The 19,487-nt window shown below is 38.5% G+C and overlaps 1 protein-coding gene across 1 annotated transcript in view; it reads left to right on the forward strand.

Moving 5' to 3' along the window:
* LOC134638762 (phospholipid-transporting ATPase ID-like) overlaps positions 1 to 18,573 on the forward strand; it is a 45,796-nt gene extending 27,223 nt beyond the window's left edge. The window contains exons 6-28 of the mRNA XM_063489635.1: positions 3,196 to 3,257; positions 5,514 to 5,586; positions 5,946 to 6,016; positions 6,132 to 6,214; positions 7,040 to 7,198; positions 7,281 to 7,369; positions 8,681 to 8,871; positions 8,990 to 9,198; positions 9,410 to 9,453; positions 9,931 to 10,096; positions 10,313 to 10,501; positions 10,628 to 10,743; positions 11,739 to 11,903; positions 11,997 to 12,108; positions 12,197 to 12,302; positions 12,376 to 12,511; positions 12,937 to 13,120; positions 13,312 to 13,535; positions 14,091 to 14,174; positions 14,331 to 14,576; positions 14,676 to 14,814; positions 16,727 to 16,857; positions 17,493 to 18,573. Coding sequence (XP_063345705.1) covers positions 3,196 to 3,257; positions 5,514 to 5,586; positions 5,946 to 6,016; positions 6,132 to 6,214; positions 7,040 to 7,198; positions 7,281 to 7,369; positions 8,681 to 8,871; positions 8,990 to 9,198; positions 9,410 to 9,453; positions 9,931 to 10,096; positions 10,313 to 10,501; positions 10,628 to 10,743; positions 11,739 to 11,903; positions 11,997 to 12,108; positions 12,197 to 12,302; positions 12,376 to 12,511; positions 12,937 to 13,120; positions 13,312 to 13,535; positions 14,091 to 14,174; positions 14,331 to 14,576; positions 14,676 to 14,814; positions 16,727 to 16,857; positions 17,493 to 17,822 — 3,309 coding nt within the window. The 3' untranslated portion in view covers positions 17,823 to 18,573. The remainder of the gene's footprint in view (positions 1 to 3,195; positions 3,258 to 5,513; positions 5,587 to 5,945; positions 6,017 to 6,131; positions 6,215 to 7,039; positions 7,199 to 7,280; positions 7,370 to 8,680; positions 8,872 to 8,989; positions 9,199 to 9,409; positions 9,454 to 9,930; positions 10,097 to 10,312; positions 10,502 to 10,627; positions 10,744 to 11,738; positions 11,904 to 11,996; positions 12,109 to 12,196; positions 12,303 to 12,375; positions 12,512 to 12,936; positions 13,121 to 13,311; positions 13,536 to 14,090; positions 14,175 to 14,330; positions 14,577 to 14,675; positions 14,815 to 16,726; positions 16,858 to 17,492) is intronic.
* The last annotated feature ends 914 nt before the right edge of the window (positions 18,574 to 19,487 follow it).

Here is a 19,487-nt window from a genome sequence, read left to right on the forward strand (position 1 = left end):
TCTGATTTACATTGGCTGCCTATTAAATTTTGTATTGATTTTAAAGTTCTGCAGCTGCTAAGTTACTTTTGGCCCAGCCCAGGCACCGTCTGAAGACTAGGGGTGATCGTGCCTTTGCCTCTGTAGCACCAAACCTCTGCCTGCTACCCTTTGTGCCTCTGACTCCATTCAATCCTTTAAAGCACGCTTGAAAACTCAACCTATTCAACCTGGCTTTTCCGACTTGCTAATTCTCACCGCTCACTAACTGCTGTATCGTTACTCATTTCTCTGGATTATCATGAATTCCCCCTATCTCTGCTTACTAATGCCTTTGTTTGTTTCTCTATTTTACTTTGTTTTAATGACTTTTCAGTGTAATCATTTTAGTGTTTGTTCAAGTCAAAGTCAAGTCAAAGTTTATATACATAGCACATTTAAAAGACTAGTGTTCATCAAAGTGCTTCACAATAAAACCGCAGCACGGGCAGAACAAATAGTACAATTATACTTAAAATTGCATTTACATGGCGTAGTGCAGGCCAAATGAAAGTCAAACTAATTTGTTTCAAAAACTTAGTTAAACAAGTGTGTTTTTAAACGGCATTTGAATGATTGAACTGATTCCGAAGTACGGATTTCGACTGGGAGATTATTCCAGACTCTAGGGGCAGGGATGGCAAATGCACGGTCACCTCTGGTTTTTAAATGAGACCTTGGTTGCATTAGGAGCAGTTGGCTGGAGGATCTTAGTGCTCTCTTTGGGTTGTACGGATCAAGGAGATCAGTTAAGTAGCTAGGGGCCAGGTTATTTAGAATTTTAAAAGTGAGCAGAAGGATTTTGAAATCAAGCGATATTTGACGGGAAGCCAGTGTAGGTTAGCGAGGACAGGAGTGATGTGCTCATGCCTTCTAGTGCCGGTTAAGAGGCGTGCTGCCGCATTTTGGACTAATGAAGGAGGGAGAGTTTTCTTACTGTGAAGCACTTTGGTGTACCCCTGCTATATAAATAAAATTGTATTGTGAAGTTGTATATAAACAAGCAGGGAAAGATAAAAGATTAGGTTTATACTTCACATTCTCATAGCCAACTCGTTTTCATTATTTCAGCTTCCTTCAGCTGTCTGCACTCAAGTCAGTCTTTTAATCAAGAGATTGGACGCGTGTCCAAACTGTTGCTCAATGGAATATTTCTTCAGACATTTTTGCGAAAATTTCAGCCAATTTCGTCATCTGGGAGTTAAAACTGATTAAGAAATAACTTCCCCTCTCTCTACGCCTACTCTGCAAATGGCAATGACAGTTTACCAGTCAGGTAAACAATGACAGCACATTTCATTAAACGAAACCCAATGTGCTTAACACAAATGACTGAAAGCTGCAAGTTCAAAAGGGATACGGCTTTTTATTTAATTGTCAGAATGTTTCCTTATTCTTTTATCAATTTGTGAGAAGCAAACCAGAAAACAAGCACTTGTAAAACAATGATTTCAGCAGTTAAGGTCAACCAGACAAATGTGCATGTGTGCCGGTGTTTGCATGTGAGTGGAAAAGGACTTAATGCCAAACCATTAAGACTGGCTCAAGGAAGCGAAACAGAAGTCTTTTTGTTAAGCAGAGGAGATCCTGACTGGTAAACGTCTGCTGCTTTCACAGGGTCACTTGGTTCAGGGTTAATTTGATCTCAGCATTCCAGGTGTGACCAAGTGTGGTGAGGTAGATGACCTTGCAAAAGCAAACTATGGCTGGTGTTTGGAATGCAGTTGTAAAAGGAGAGTTTTACAAGTTAGTTTCAAGTCAGCTGCAGAGATTTCAAACTTTGTAAGAATGAATTTAAAGTAATACTACATCCCAATAGTGAGTAATTATTGCTAGCTCTTCCTGCTTTATACTGGTGAGATTAAATCATTTAAGTTGACATGCAATGTTTCACAAAAGGAAAAGACCCAACAGAATGACACTTGAGGGAGACTTGTTCAAACAATCCAAGCAGAGGAGGGAAAACTGATATACCGACAAAGCAAAGGGACAAAGGCGTGTAAATGAACAATAAAAGTAACTAAACACAAGACAAACTAATTAAAGGTAGGGCAAACACTTACAAATGCAGAAAAAAAAGCTAAAGTTAGGAAGCAAGATAATCAAGACATTAGGAAAAAATATCAGACAACGGCAGAAAGTACGGGAACTCCAAATAACACAAGAAATTGTTAAAAAAAAATTATTCATTTATTTGCTCAAGCCCAACAGGTTTGATGGTGTTTGTTACCCATATGAATGGTCACAAGGGAAATGTGAGATAATTGGAGATGAGATAATTCACATATGAGTTGTTGCTAGAAAACTAACTGTTGGTTTTAGAAATGACTTACATTAAAACAATTGATGACAGGTTTTTTTCTGTTTAAAAAATACTGTCATAAATTCAACTCATCAACAGTTATCAGTAATTGCCAGAGAATTGACAACAGAAGTTAACAGTTTTGGATAACCACTATCTTGATGTGATCTCTTCACAAAGAATTAGAATAAAAAGGTCAGGTGATAACAAGGTGGAATGTAAAAGGTGAAAAAAGAAAGTCTTTGACTTCCCAGAAAGCAGAACATAAAATCCAGACATAACCTCATCAGGTTGTAACACAGAAAGAACAAGTTCAACATTAACTTTATTTTATTGTGGCTGGAACCTTCATGTTCCCTTCAACAGCCTGATCAGCATCTCTTTAATGTGTTGCCGTACAGATGAGAGTTTCTGCTCTGTGCAAAGCTTCAATGAATTTGCCGTATCTGAGCTGGGCCTTATTCATATTTGAAACAAGTAACAGTAAATGTTTCCAATCAATAAACCACATTTAACCTTTTTGTAATTTGAATATAATTTCAGAAGGGAAGCCACCCTTCAGTTTTAACTCAGTAGCAGACTCGCTGTCTCACATACAGAAATAAATAGTAAGTCTATGAGACGAAACAAAGAAGTGTCGTCATGGAGGGAAGTAGACGTTTGCTTAAGAGTCTGAGGTTTAACTCGGCTAAAACCCTCTCCATTTTGTACAGTCACTGCATTATCATCGCTTCTCGCACACTCTGTCTGTTAGTTGGTGACCGATACCTTTAAAGGGAAATTTGGTCATAAAAAAATTAACAAATCAGTGAACTGAGTTTGAGTTTCCTGTGACCTTTTCTGACTCAGTCCTGTCATTTTGTTTTGTTTCCCAGAATCGCCACAGGAGCGACAATCGAGTTAACAACCGAAAAGTCCAAGTCCTTATTGATAGAAAGTAAGTTTGTGTGTGTTTAGACACAGCGGTGTGTGTGTGTGTGGGTGGGTGCTATGAATCATATCCTCATGCACGGATTCAAAGTATTTGATGTTTCAGCTCTGAAGGTGGAATGTCTCTTATGTGTCCGTGAGATCCCAAGTGGATCCCAAATAGAGCATAGCTCACATATTTGAAATAGTAGACATAAGAGCAACAACAAAACAAGTGCTGCCCACCATCCTGCAGCTGCTTCCTGTGGCTATATTGGAGCGCAAAAAGGAAAATACAGGTTCAAAAATATCCACTGCGCTTGGCTATTATCAGAATAATTAAACATTATACATCAAGTGAGATTCGAATTGTTTTAAGGCCTCAGAATTGCCATATGGGATGTTATCACAAGGCCTGTATACCATGATGTGATGATGTTATAATCAAAGAAGAGATAAAGCCCCCATTTGTATTTTTACTTAGGAAAGGTGTGGTGGATAAAAATATTTTAACATATATGTCTTCATTTCCTCCTGGCTGCCTTGCGTGTACTCACTGTTTAGTCCACAAGCAGCTGCAGGAAAAAGTTTACTTCCTGCTGACACAATTTAGCCTTCTGCTAAATACGCAAAATAAAGATCACTTCATTTTTAGGACTGGAGTAAATAGTTTGTCCCGTTCATTATTCTGTGTTTAGTCACTGGGGAAGCAGCTGTGCTGCTACAAGAAGAGATTCAGAAAAAAATGTCCAAACTCATACCACAGTACCTGTATTTATTGTGTTTTACATTTTGTTCTATTTTTCCATTTAGATTTGCTCTGCTATATTTTGTGTACTTTTTTCTGTTTAATTAGAAATTATCAGTAAATTACTGAGTAATTTTTATCTTGTCATATTTTATTGTAATTTGCTAAGCTCTATTTTCTTATAAGTTGTGTTTAATATTTGCTCCTGTACTTCAGTTTTTTGCAACTTTTAGGAAAAATGAAGAATATCCTATCAGAAAAAGGAAATGCCAAATACTATTAAAAAGAGCCGATTACAGGGTTGTAATAATCACTTTATTAATACAATAAATAGTAATAATGGTTTAAAAAATTCAATAGTGCCATTAGTATCCAAGAAACCTTTTCAATACATAAATCATTATCAGAAATGTAGAGCTTCAAAAGAGGATCCAAGGTCTTTTACTTTATTCCATTTGCTCCAGAGACTTTAACTTGATCAATTCAATTTTATATCTGTGCTCCCAAATCCCAAAAACAGTAGCCTCAAGGTGCTTTTTATTGTAAGGTAAAGACCTACAGTAATTCAGAGAACACAGAAAACCCTGATAACAAAAATATTGCAGCACTGTCTAAAATGTGATTAAAAACAAAAGCAGAACTGGAATAAATAAATATTATTTTGAGTAATACATTTGGAAAGAATGTCTTGATGCATGCTCAATCGTCCAGGTAAGTAAACCCCAAAAGATTGATTCTGTTCATCTGGATGCAGCGTTTTCAGTGGGAGAAACGTTTCGTCACTCAGTCACTAAGTGCCTTCTTCAGTCTCAGCTGACTGCAGGTTTCCCCAATCTTATAAACAGTACATCTGCACAATGACTGAAACTAGCCCATCGTAAACCTACGCATATGTATCAGTATTTAAGCTTTAACACTCATCATCCACTGGAGTACAAACTGGGTGTCCACTGATCATTGGTTGCTGATCAATGGTCATGACAATTTGCATATTAATGATCAAGGAACTGACCTCACAGCCCGTTGTTCATTCAGCAGGCTAGTTTCAGTCTATGTGCAAATGTACTGTTTATATAATGATAACAAAGCCTGGCTGGGAAAAAAATACATGAAAATTATTTACAATCTTTGAAAAACTGATGTGAAAAGTATTCCTTTACATTGTTTTGACATGTTAAAGATTACTGCAAATATTAAGAAAACTTACAAACTAGAAAGAGATCATCCTAAAAATATGTCAGCTGTGGGAATCCGAAACACCAACATGAGCAGAAACATGTAATGGGAAACTTGGAAAAGCATCCAGTTCCAGCCAACTATGAAAAACTCTCACTATTATTGGCAGATAAATACACAGAGAGATAATACAGGAAACTGGCAGGAACATCCAGCAAAAAGAAAATGACTAATATTAGGATGACCTTGGTGTTCAGTGGTTATTTGTGAGCCCTCAGAGCATTTGTTTCCTGACAGTCTTCAAAGAAAAGGGAAAGTGATACTGTGCACACACACTTACCAACCTCTCCCTGTTCTCAGGCTACGGAGTGAGAAATGGATGAATGTCCAAGTGGGAGACATCATCAAACTAGAAAACAACCAGTTTGTTACAGTAAGTAAAGAATTAGAGGGTGGAAGTACTTCTTATTCGTTCGTTTTTCTCTTCCCCAACACATAGAATATAAACTGTACCTCATTGTGTGACAGTTTATTGTTGACTTCCTCTGGATGTTTTATTTTGTTCTTGTGGGTTGACTCAGTGAACTTTTAGCATGTCTGTTCAAAGGAACAGACGCATAACCAAATTAGGTTTTGGGGAAGTTTTTTATATTGTAATTGTGATGTTTTCTAAAAGACAAAAGAACAATCAGAAATGTCAGTAAATCTAAAGTAAGTTTTTAGTTGAGTAATAAAATCCTCTGTCATTGATCACACACATTTTTACCATTCATAAATTCTTTGTAATTTCAGGCAGACCTCTTGTTGCTCTCCAGCAGTGAACCACTCAACCTTGTGTACATTGAGACTGCAGAACTCGATGGGTTAGTCTATTTTTCCTCCTTTTTCACATCTAACCACATCCTTCTGTTCTCACTTCCGCTTATGCAGCCGTCTTCCTTCTTCCTCTTTTTTACTTTCTCGGCTTCTCTTCCTCAGAGAGACTAACCTAAAGGTGAGACAGGCCCTCCCAGTGACGGGAGACCTGGGGGATGATATTGAAAAACTGGCAGATTTTAATGGTGAGACTGTAAACACGCACACATGCGCGCACACACACACACGCACGCACGCACGCGCACACACACACACACACATACAATTTTTTCACTTTGATGTTAAATGTAAATGTGCTATATAAATAAAATTGACTTACCCTGTTAAGGTTATTCCTCACAGTATACATAAAAGGTTTTATTTATATAATAAATAAATGGCAACCTACCTACTGTAATACTCAACGTAAGACATAATATATAAGTGAAACCTCATTCACAATTTCTGTAAAGAAATCTGGAAATGTTGTTTATTGTTTATGGCCTCCTTGTAGTTTTACATGTTTTGACTACACAAAATACGTTTTTTTATATGAATTTAGTCAATGCCACTCTTTCCATTAACGCTTATTAACGCTGGTATTTTTCTAAACCAGTTATACCCAAAACAATAGACAGAGAAAAAATTAAATAAAGCCAAGGCATGTAACAGTTACCATTACAGTTATAGTTATTCTACACTGTTTCTTTATTCTCATCAAGGTTTATCTTCAACTCGTCTTATATAGTAAAAAAGTGCTAAAATTAACCAAGTGCCAGAAATAAAGCTGAGAATTAGCTTCCATGAACCAACGGTCAGCAGATCAAAGTGAATAAGCGAAAATGCAAAGAAAGAAAAAGTTCATGTTAGGCTCATGTATTTTCTAACCCATGTGTTTTTTTTAACCTTCATTTAACTTTAATTCATCTGAAGACAATTTGTGAACGTTATGGAGGTATTTTGATTTTTAGAGTTGGTAGTGGTCATACTCTTTCTAAATCTAAACCTGCTGTGTCTTTCCTTTCCTCAAGGGGAGGTCCGCTGTGAACCCCCCAACAACCGCCTCGACCGCTTCACAGGAGTGCTGACCTTCGCAGGTCAGAAATATTCACTTGACAATGAGAAAATCCTGTTGCGAGGCTGCACCCTGAGGAACACTGAGTGGTGCTTTGGACTGGTGCTATTTGGAGGTCAGACACACATTAATAGGGAACTACTGTAGTGGGAATTATGAAACTTGTGACTTCAGATCGTTCTGTTTCTCTTTTGCAGGTCCAGAAACAAAGCTGATGCAAAACTGTGGGAAGAGCACGTTCAAGAGGACCAGTATAGACCGTCTAATGAATATCTTAGTCATCTTTGTGAGTGCATTTGTTTTATCACATCTCAGGGTCATCAATAATTTATTGTTTTTTAATGAGATTTGTGAAGAAATCAGCTGACTGCTGCTGAGGTACTGAAGTCTAAGTTTACAGTTAAATCAGTTCATTACACTATTTCCCTTCTGCTAATGCACCACAATTTTTTTTATTGGACATTCTCCTCACCAGCACTAACGATTTATTTAAAATCAAAAGATCTGATGCAGTAGAGCAGCGCAAACAGGAGAAAGCAAGAAAATTGGTGATGTATCCGAGACCGTAAAGGGGATACATGCATAGTTTGCTAAAGCTTCAAGGTGCAATGGAGTAGCTACTAACACAGCAAAGGAAGACAAAGCCATTAATTTAGATGGATAAATCAGTATCGCTCATTCTTAAAAATATAAAACTTTTAAACCAAACTTTAAACTACAGTCTGTCCTTTTTTAACCGCATAATTAAATTGCATTAAGTACTACAATTTGCCTTGTGGAATCAATAAAGCATCCATAAATGTATTTATTTCTGTACATGGTTGTATGAAATGTTCCCTTTATTTGTGCAAAATCTGCATGAAATAACTTTAACCTCTTAAACATTTTTTATTTTTAAGTCGGTCAGTTTAAATTTGTAATCCTACCCACAAACGCTGATGCTCCACATGCTTAATTAGTCAAATGCTTCTTTAAACAACAGAACAGTTTTCATCTGTGCTGAGGTAGTTCGATAAATATAAACTTATTAAATGGAAACAAATGAGCTTTTCTTTTAAAAATTAATAATGGTATTTCAAAGTAACTCCAAACTTTTGATTAAAATAAAAAATGATCATGTTTTTGGTAGTTTATCATTACCGGCAATGAGAGATGGTTATAAATCTATATACAAGCTTGTACATGCGCAACGTCACATGATGAGGTCGAGGAAGGTCCCGTAGTGGTTTCCCCTTGAACTCCTGGTGATGGTAATGACCCACATCTTTTTTTCACACCATGGCTCATGTGATGACTCGCATGATCAATAGTGGGTCAACGACCCTCAGGATGACCTCTAGTAGGGGTCATAGAGTACCTGGGACTCTCCACCATTTGTTTTTAGATCTGAAACTCCTCTCAGATGAGATCATCACAAACTCATTCGTCTTTTTATTTCAAGCTCTCAATGTTGAGAGCTTAAGCAGATCTTGGTTGTCTCTGTTTTGGATCTACAACATTTGTGTTTCTGAGTTGTAGCTGAAGTTTATACACCAACACAGGGGTTTTTTTGTATTCCTAAATGACAAAATAAAGCCTCTTTCTACTCTTTCTGCAGATTTTTGGTTTCCTAGCCTTCATGTGCACTGTTCTGGCGATAGGAAACTACATCTGGGAAAAAAATGAGGGCTCACAGTTTACTGTCTTCCTGCCAAGGCTGGAGGATGATCCTGCTTTCTCGTCCTTCCTCACATTCTGGTCCTACGTCATCATCCTCAACACCGTGGTGCCCATCTCTCTCTATGTGAGGTAATAAGTTTGAAATGATGCTTTTATTACCTTGTGCTACCTTTTACAGTGAATTTAACAAAATGAATGCAAAAAAAAAAAATGACTACACGTGCCTCTTTTCAATATCTGCTTGAAGTGTGGAGATCATCCGTCTGGGGAACAGCTTCTACATCGACTGGGACAGGAAAATGTACTATGCCCGCAATGACACCCCTGCTGAGGCTCGTACCACCACTCTGAACGAAGAGCTCGGCCAAATCAAATACGTCTTCAGTGACAAAACAGGAACACTCACCCAGAATATCATGATCTTCAACAAGTGCACTATTAACGGCAAATGCTATGGTAAGAGTTTTAGTCATAAAGTGTTTTTCAGTTGAATGAAGTTGAAACAAGAATCTACTGAGACTTTCTAAAAATGCATTTTTGGATTCCTTATTCAGAGAAGTTGGATGGCTTTTCACACACACAAAGGTTTACGTCAGCTGATGCTTTGTTCAATACATTCTCTTCATGTATAATAAAGTTTGATTAAAAATGTTATTCTGCTCTGCAGGAGATGTTTATGACTACACAGGCCAAAGACTAGAAATTAATGAGGTGAGTTTACATGTGCAGATTTAAAAATTAAATAAATAAAAAATAGGTTACTGGTCCATATGACTGACTGACAGATGGCGTCTCCAATGCAGTGGTAAAGTTTGGTTTCCCTGAAATAGAATTTTTGGATAGGTTTAAGGAAGGTAGTTAAGAGAAACATTGGACAGAATTCCTGGTCCCTGGTATGTTGAACAGTTTTCCTTTTAGACTGCTGCTCCTTTACTTTCTGTGATTTCTATATTTAGACAGTTAAACAACTTTAGTTCTTTACAAGGTTTACAGTGATTTCACAGCATTATATTATTAAATTAGTTAAAGTTTCTGACACATTTTAGTGTTCTTATAACAGACTCAGTGTGCACTTCTCTCACCTCACCTCATCAGCCTAAGCAGGTCCAGTTACATTTCTTTCCCTCTCTGTTTTATCCTTCTTTCTTTCTTACTTCTTTTTTTCTTGTTGTACACTTACTCCTGCAGTATACAGACACAGTAGACTTCTCCTTCAATCCGTTAGCCGACTCTCGGTTCGTCTTCCACGACCATTCTCTGGTGGAGGCGGTGAAGCTGGAGAACCCGGAGGTCCACGCCTTCTTCAGGCTGCTGGCTCTCTGCCACACTGTCATGGCCGAGGAGAAGAAAGAAGGTGAGGACGGTACAAGTGTTTCAGTGAGCAGTTAAAAGGCAGTATGTGTGTTTTCCAGTCCTTTTTTAATTCAGTAGTTTATTGTAGAGGTCCTCCAATGAAAAAGCTCTGGCTTGAAAATGATCAGCGTGAAAGCATTTTTTGCTGCAGCTAGAATTATGAACTTTAATAAATAATCATATTTGCCCTGCTAAATATAAACTTTTTGTTCTCCAGGAGAGCTTTTCTATCAGGCCCAGTCGCCAGATGAGGGGGCTTTGGTGACCGCAGCCAGAAACTTTGGATTTGTCTTCCGCTCACGAACACCAGACAGTATTTCCATCGTGGAAATGGGAAAGCAGTGCAACTATGAACTCCTGGCCATCCTGGATTTCAACAATGTCCGCAAAAGGATGTCAGTCATAGGTACATACTATATATGTATCTATATATCTGTATATGCTTTCCTATTTAGCTCTCATACAGACTGCTCTTTTTTCCACTGCAATTTGAAACATTGTTTGTTTCATGAATGTACATTTTTGTATGCAGTGAGGAGTCCAGAGGGCAAGCTGTCTCTTTACTGCAAAGGTGCCGACACAATCATCTACGAAAGGCTGCACCAGTCCTGCAGCAAGCTGATGGATGTCACCACAGAGCATCTTAATGTTAGTAGTATTTCTGTGTGTGTGTGCGTGTATGTGTGTGTGTTCAAAGAGAGATATTTGACTCTGCTAGTCTATGTCAACTGCATTTTTACGTAGTTCATCCCAACATGCATTTGCATTTGGGATGAACTTGCTTCCCTGGAGCAACAAATTATTGAATTTACATACAAGTACGTCTGATAATCATGATGAAAAACCTTAATTTGTATAATACTTTGCACTGTCCAAAATGTCTGAGCGTGTGCAAAGATAACCAGGTTCAATCTCCACTAATGACCCAAATTTGAGGCAGTACTGACAGAATAAAGAGACATAACATAATAGATGTTTTTAAGTTAATTTTAAAGCAGCAGTTCAAACTAGTGGGTTGTTAAGTGGAGTTGAGTACACATTAATTCTTGAGCAATATAAGGCTGTAAAGGTAACTGGCACAACCTCTCACATAATACTTTAAGTAAAGTGCTGTAAGTATAGCACTATTTTTTTTTTTAAATAAACGTGTCGGTACATTCTTTGTCTTACTGACAGGAAAGGAAATAAAAGATTTAAATTCATGCTTTATGGAAGGAGTTTGTTTGTGTGGGTTTGACATAAGATAAATTGCAGTTCTCAAGGTCATCATAAATGGGGAGATATCCACCACAGCTTCATTTGACTTTATTTGCCTTGTTTTAAATATTTGTATTTGGACAACAGTGGAGCTGTAGTGCAGGTACGTCAGAATAAGCTGCCATGTTCATAGTGCCTTTCTTTATTTCTCCTTCTTCTATGTCTGTTCTTTTTGTCCAAGGGAAGTTTTGGGAAAGATCTGATTAATTTCTGGCTGTCATTTTTGCTCCTCTAATCTTGAGCTGAGCAAGAGTTTGACCTTTGTTTATATGTGCAAATGCCTTGAGCTTGTGTGTGCATTTGTGAATTTGTGTGTGTGTGTGTGTGTGTACCTTCAAGTATCCAGCGTTCATCCATATAAGTATATGCATGTGGAATTTCTGCAGGAATTTGCAGGGGATGGGCTGCGGACTCTGGCTCTTGCTTACAAGGATCTGGATGAGGAGTACTTTAACCAGTGGATACAGCGCCACCATGAGGCCAACACTGCACTGGAGGATAGAGAGGGCAAACTGGACCAGTTGTATGAGGAGATAGAGAAGGATCTCCTGGTAAGACGATAAAGGCAGCTCATACTGTAAAAACATAACTGCGTGGTAAAATGAACAGCATTCTGATTATGTGTGTGTTCTGTGTGTGTTCAGCTGCTTGGAGCAACAGCCATAGAGGACAAGTTGCAAGATGGAGTACCTCAGACTATTGAGCAGCTCTCTAAGGCTGACATTAAAATCTGGGTTTTGACCGGTGACAAGCAAGGTACATAACTTTGAATAAGATGAAAGTTAATGCGTATGGGGAACAGACTCCAGTCCACACACGGTGATGTTGATTGTCTGTGTTGCAGAAACCGCAGAGAACATTGGTTACTCATGCAACTTGCTACGGGAAGAGATGAATGATGTCTTCATCATCTCGGGCAACTCACTTGAGGATGTCCGGCAGGAACTGAGGTCAGAGGAAGACTAAACATGTTTTACTATCTCATTATGACAGGTTTTCATATACCGTTGATTTTTTTTCTAGAAATGCCCGAACCTCCATGAAGCCAGATGCAGCTGAGAATTCAGTGTTTTTACCCGAAATGGATAAAGGTGTGAAAGTGGTCACAGATGAGGTGGTGAATGGGGAGTATGGCCTGGTCATCAATGGACACAGTTTGGTACATACATGCATAAAATTTCAGTTTATGTACATGCTGTCACTTTCAAACTTTAAAAGATGTGCTTACTTTGTAACTGGCGAGTTGCTGCCGTATGCAAATACTGTCCTCAGTTTCTTACTTAGAGCCTAATTTTTTATTGAGTATGAAAGATGTGTTTATTTGATGAAACAAGCTCTTCTGGAAGTCCAATATAATAAAAGTACTGTAGCTACAGTGGGGAACTTTTTTTTCTATCCATGAAACTTTATTTTGAAAGACATTATGATTTAAAATCATCAAACAGCGGTGCAAAAAAAGCCCGACCTTTTTCTTGTGCTCATGTTCCAGTCTTTGTTAACATTCATGGCTGCTCTGACAGTCACACGTTTTTATTGCCTGTCTTCTTCTAAGCTCACCTTTTTCTTACCCCCTCTGTCCCTCAGGCATACGCTTTGGAGCACAGCCTGGAGCTGGAGTTCCTGAGGACGGCGTGCATGTGCAAAGCAGTGATCTGCTGCAGGGTGACTCCTCTGCAGAAAGCTCAGGTGGTCGAGCTGGTCAAGAAGTACAAGAAGGCAGTCACACTGGCAATTGGAGATGGAGCCAATGATGTCAGCATGATCAAAGGTAGCAGAAGAAACTCAAACTGCTTCATATGAACCTCCTGTTTGTTCTCCAATGCTTTCCCAAGTTTGGAAAACTTTTCCCCTATACTCAACCATTAACTCTAATTATCCCTTACATATATATAGTATCTTCATTTTGTTTCAGAAAAACTAAAATACTCTGTCTTCATTCTCATTTTTTTCCCTACACAGCGGCTCATATAGGTGTGGGCATCTCAGGCCAGGAGGGCATGCAGGCTGTGCTGTCCAGCGATTACTCCTTTGCCCAGTTCCGTTTCCTGCAGCGCCTCCTGCTGGTGCACGGCCGTTGGTCCTACCTGCGCATGTGCAAGTTCTTGCGCTACTTCTTCTACAAAAACTTCACCTTCACCTTCGTCCATTTCTGGTTTGCCTTCTTCTGTGGTTTCTCTGCGCAGGTGAGAGAGGATTAGTTACAAAATTATGATCGAGCCACTGCAGAAATGCCTTTAACCTGCATTTTTCTTGTAGTCAGTGGGGTTTAAAAGTTAGACTAAACATAATATGACATTAAATCTGTAAATAATTATATATAAACACTCACTCACTTCATTGTGTGTCATGAAAAGGCAGAACAAACCAGTTAGAGAAGTCATAGTGAGATCTGAATTTTAGTATGTAAATGAGAATGGAAGGGGTAGAAACCCCCCCAAACTGTACTAAAACTCTGAACAGCAGACATATTATCAATGATTTGTGTTTATACAGTAATTAAAAAAATGAGACATGAAGCAGAATAACACCAGTTACACCAGTGCCTAGGTAAGGTCAGTGTAAATAAGAAAAAGAAAAGAAAAAAATAAGAGATACCACAAATAACATCAGTTTACAAATTTCAAATACGATGCTGCACATTTTGAATGATAATGTGAAGTCTGTTAACGTACTTAATTTCAATTGAGTCTAAAATTGAAGAAGTTGGTTGAAGGTCCACTTCTGTTTTTGCTTTTCAGACTGTGTATGATGAGTGGTTTATAACGCTCTACAATCTGATGTACACAGCACTACCTGTACTGGGAATGAGTCTATTTGATCAGGTAATGGGATCATCTGTATGTATGAAAATATCATGGCCATAAATCTGAGCTCAAATGAATTCCTCCCCGCCCAAAAAAAAAGAAAAAGAAAACCCCCCCAAAACAAACCCAAACCAACTAAAAAAGGATCTGTCTTTGTCTCCCCCTGCTGGTTAGGATGTGAATGACGTGTGGAGTTTCCAGCATCCTCAGCTCTATGTTCCAGGTCAACTCAACCTGTACTTCAGCAAGAAGTCCTTCTTCAAATGTGCCCTCCACAGCTGCTACAGCTCCTTGGTGCTCTTTTTTATCCCCTATGCTGCTATGTATGACACAGTGAGGGATGATGGGAAGGACATCGCTGACTACCAGTCCTTCGCCCTCCTCACTCAGACATGTCTGCTGTTTGCCGTCAGCATCCAGGTATCCAGAAACCTTTCTTTTGCATAATTTTTCAAATGTTTATTTGTTTATTATAAAACGTATATAACTATAGAACTTGCTTGCTGTCTTTGCCCATAGCTGGGGTTTGAGATGTCCTACTGGACGGCAGTTAACACGTTCTTCGTGTTGGGAAGCCTGGCGATGTACTTTGCTGTCACATTCACCATGTACAGTAACGGCATGTTCACCATATTGCCATCAGCCTTCCCTTTCATAGGTGAGTGGCAAACTTGCCATCTCTGACAGCTTTGAGTATCCAATCCATAAATGTAATGGTGTGTTTTTTTGACTGCATGTCTGCTCCGGCTGCTCACTCTTCTATATGAGGCTAAAGTTAATCTCAAGTAATTGTAATAAGACTAACATTGTTTGAATTGTGTTTGCTATCTTTGCAGAACGTCTGCTTTATGAGGTCACATGATAGTTTGTTTTTCTCACTAAATTTATCTACATAGTCTTGGAAAGTTGTAAAATTTGGGATAAAATACTTTTTCTTTTCGCTTATTCTCTATATACAAAATTCTAATCAACATTCAATTTTTCTTAAATTGAAACAGTTCTGTTTTAATACTTTAAAATGTTAAAACATTACTTTTTTAAAATAAAATCTCCTTCTTGATTTAAAGGTCTTTCTTTTTAGGCTACCACAATGTGCAACAATAGTTGAGTCTGAGTGTCTTTAGACTGGGAAAAGCTGAGACACCGTTTAAAGTAACACACAATCCTCTAACGCTGGGCATGCACTGTGCGATTTTTGGCCCATTTTGAGCTGATTTTTCAGTCGTGCGACCGTTTTGGTGATCGGCCCGAGTTTCGCCTTCATCGTGTGTCGTGCATCGTGTAGTATACGTGGGGTAACGAGAAGTGATTAACACCTCACGACCAGCTCCCGATCATCAATCGTTTGGTCGTAAGAAAATCAAACCTGTTTGAAATCCTGTCGGCCGTCGTGAGGGTGTCACCGCAGCCTCTCACACTGCGCACACGCAAACCCAGAAATGAAAGTGAAAAGACGGAGCAGCACGGCAGTGCAGCGTTTGATCTGGACACAAGCGATGAAAGCACAACTTGTAGAACTTTGGCAAGCTCATCTGAGCCTTTTCGATGTGGCCTCACAAAATTATCACGACCGCAACAGCCATGAAAATAGTTGGATGGACATTGCTGCCCAATCACAGCTGCCTGATCAATGTTTTTCATTAGCAATTTAGCAAAGTTGATGGTGGTGGTGTGCGTGTCTGTGTGAGTGAAAGACAGAGAGGGAGAGCGAGAGACAGATTTTGTGTTATAACCTTCATGTTATGGACACACAGTGTGAGCACTCAGGTCACATCAGAGCATCGTGACCTATGAACGTTTAACCCCTGCGAGTCAATCGTACAGTTTGAGCAGGAGCTGAATAACGCAACTGAAAAAAATCGCACAGTGTATGCCCAGCTTAAGAGCTTTTACTGTTTCACACTGGTCTTTTACAGTAGATACCTCCATATACTGAGGTGTCAGTATTTCAGGTCTGAAATGACAAGGCAATGGAGCCTTTTTGGGTCACAATGATCTGTGGCGACCTGGCTTGTTGTCTAGGAAAAATAATTTTAAGATGATTTACAATGATTTTAATAAGAAGATATTTATAAGAGATAATTAAAAAAAAAACCTCTTTGGGGGGAAAGGATAAATTTGAGAACAGAGATACTGCACTCTAACACATCACCTGTAATACAATCTCTTAAAATGAGTATTTCAATGTGAGGACAACCTGGTCTTACTAAATGTTCACGTGTGTCTAAACATTTAAAATAATATTCATCCCAAGTTATTTTCTTTTTGTTTTGATTATTTTGCCTCAACATGAACATTTGTAACCTTTAGTAAAGTGGAGCTATTACACCTTGTGGACTCCACTAATACTAATTATCCTTTCTAATGACTCATCTGTTGTTAGGAGAATAATCCAATATTCTTCTTGTTTTCATTGCTCTGAGGGTTAACAGGTTAATTTGATATCCATAAAATAGAACAGAATTCATATATAGGGATAAAAGTTTGGGCCAGATAGGAGTACTGTAAATAAAACCTCTTCACACCTGTAATAATACAAAGCTTATGTATGGGTGTGTGTGTTTTTTCAGGAACAGCACGAAACTCCCTGAACCAGCCCAACGTTTGGCTGACGATCTTCCTCACTTCCATCCTGTGTGTCCTTCCCGTCATCACCAACCGTTTCCTGATGATTCAGCTCTGCCCTACCATCAATGATAAGGTAGCAGAGGAGATGCAGCTCTACCTGCTGTGCTTGACTATCATGGAAAACTCACACCTCCATTTTTAGGTGTTAGACTTTTTAAGAATCTGACAGGAAGCTAGTTTAGGGTAGTGAGACGCTTCCTCCTCTCAGTGTGACTTTCGGTTTCTGAGGAAATCATCTTCAGTGTCCTTTTTAAACAATTGCCAATAAACAAGTGTCAAAAAACAGAATCTAGAAACATGGCATAGAAAACTACTCGAAACTAATTCATCCTACTTTAACAGTGCTAACTTGCCAAAAACAAGTACAGGTTAAAAAGCAGAGCTTATTGAGAATCAATGTGATCATTCATTCAAGGGTCAGTATGTTGAATTGCAGTTTGAGGGTGCAACCTGAATTCTGTCTACCTGAGATACAAGACGTGATTCATCCTTTAACTAGTTTATTTGTATAGATGTGTTTACGCCTGAGATTCAAACCCACGGCTCTCTGAGGAGTTTCTCAAAGGATTTGTCTTTTTAAAGGTTTTCTCACATATACAATATGTTTAAGATGGACTCATTAACCTTCTGGCTTCTTATTTAACTAAATGTTTCCTTAAAACACCCACTCCTGCATCATAACTGTCTCATTTCCTCCCCAAATGTTAGGTTATGTTCAAAGTGAGGCAGGCCAAAGCAACACCTGCTCCACCAACTCGACGTGCCCGCATCCGTCGCACCAGCTCCCGCCGTTCGGGCTACGCCTTCTCGCACGCACAGGGCTATGGGGACCTGGTGACATCGGGTCGGTTCCTGCGGCGTCCTGCCCTGACACGATCTGCCGGTTTCACCCACGCAGGCCGCACCACTACTAGCTTCAGTCCAATGGGACGATCGGCCGGTTACAGCCCAACGGGACGTCCTCAGAATAACAAGGTCCCAGACGTGGAGGTGACTTCCCTGCAGATGTATAGGACAATCACAGATTCTGCTCCCTGATGGACAGCACATTTAGGACTCTTTGGAGAAATTTGGGAGAAAATAATTAACTACTGACTGGAGAGCTACATGATGTTGGCAGCCAGAAGTGTTCAAAGGTCCTATTTGTTGCAATGAAGAGCTTGCTTGGGCTTTCCAGAGAAGTTCATGTCAAAGATTTTTCATACCTGCCCGACACAGAAGACGAGGTTTGAAGAGTACATGACTTTAGCTCCTTACATTTTTCTCTGAAATGGTGTCATCAAAGGGAACTACAGCAACAAATGTAGCCACTTATGATGGTATATGAATCGTCTTCTTAAGATGCCAGCGGATGAGAGGGTGATTAATGAAAGCTTTCTGTCAATATAGATAACAACGGGGTGCTTTGTCTTCAAATAGGACAGGAAACAATATGTCATCATGTTTACAGGCTACCCAGTCTATCTGGGAGTCCAGCTGGAAAGCAGTGTTTGGAGAGGACATAACGAGCAAAGCCATGTTGCACAAGATATTGACTTTTTAAAATCTTTTTAAAGCATTTTATTTTCTTAATTTGAAAGCTGTACAAGCCGTCAGCACTTTGGCTGTGTCACAGTGGCAGTGAGGAATAACCAAACATATCATAAACTGCTTCTTCTAATACAATACCATATTAAGGGCCCAGGGGTGGATTGGGGTGTAATATTTAGAGAAGAAAACTTTACAAGAAAAATGTCGAGGAATCGCATCACTTAACTTTAAGGTTTGGTAAAACCAAAAAGTCACAGAAAGTAGATTTTGGTATGTTGATAGAGTCAGTTGAGTCTTTTTTTAACACTCTTATTGATCCAAAAATGAATGAAAACATTTCGATGGAGAGAGATGTCGTTGCCGTTGTAGCAACATTTGTACAAAATTTAAATTTGTGAGGTCTCTGCCCCATAATGAGTTTATTTATTTTATTAAAGTTGAGCACCCTGAATACCCAGAGGTGGGTAGAGTAGCCAAAAATTGTACTCAAGTAATAGTAGCACTACCTCAACATAGTTTTACTCAAGTAAAAGTAAAAAGTAGCCGTCCAAGAAATTACTCAAGTAAGAGTAAAAAAGTATTTAGTGAAAATGGCTACTTGAGTACTGAGTAACTGATAATAACATCAGATTTAATGTTTAAAAATGAGCTAATCAGACAGACAAAAATATAAAGTTTAATACTGAAAAGCAAAATAAAAATACTACATATAAAAAACATAATTACAAAATAATAAATCTAATCTTTTCAAAATCATTATGAAACTAATATTTAGAGAAGGTAATATAAATGTTGCTAAAATTGGGTAAAGTACTTCCAGTAACAATACATGGTGATACTTCATTTCTCCAAATGGCACAACAGGCTCAGCAGATAGAATAACATTAAAACAACAAACCTCACTTTGACATAAACTGTAGGTCTGTGTCTGTGTCTCATGCATTTTTGGTTATTATTTTGTTTATTATTGTTTATTATTCATTAAATGAAGTTACACTGAGTAGAGTAGCAAGAATTTTTTCCTCAAGTAAGAGTAGCAAGACTTCATAATATTATTACTCGAGTAAAAGTAAAAAGTACAGTGTAGAAAAACTCCTCTTGAAAGCATTTTTTTCCTCCAAAAACTTATTCAAGTAAATGTAACTGAGTAAATGTAATTAGTTACTACCCACC

Source organism: Pelmatolapia mariae, linkage group LG12, assembly GCF_036321145.2.
Source record: "Pelmatolapia mariae isolate MD_Pm_ZW linkage group LG12, Pm_UMD_F_2, whole genome shotgun sequence".
In the NCBI taxonomy this organism is placed as follows: domain Eukaryota; kingdom Metazoa; phylum Chordata; class Actinopteri; order Cichliformes; family Cichlidae; genus Pelmatolapia; species Pelmatolapia mariae.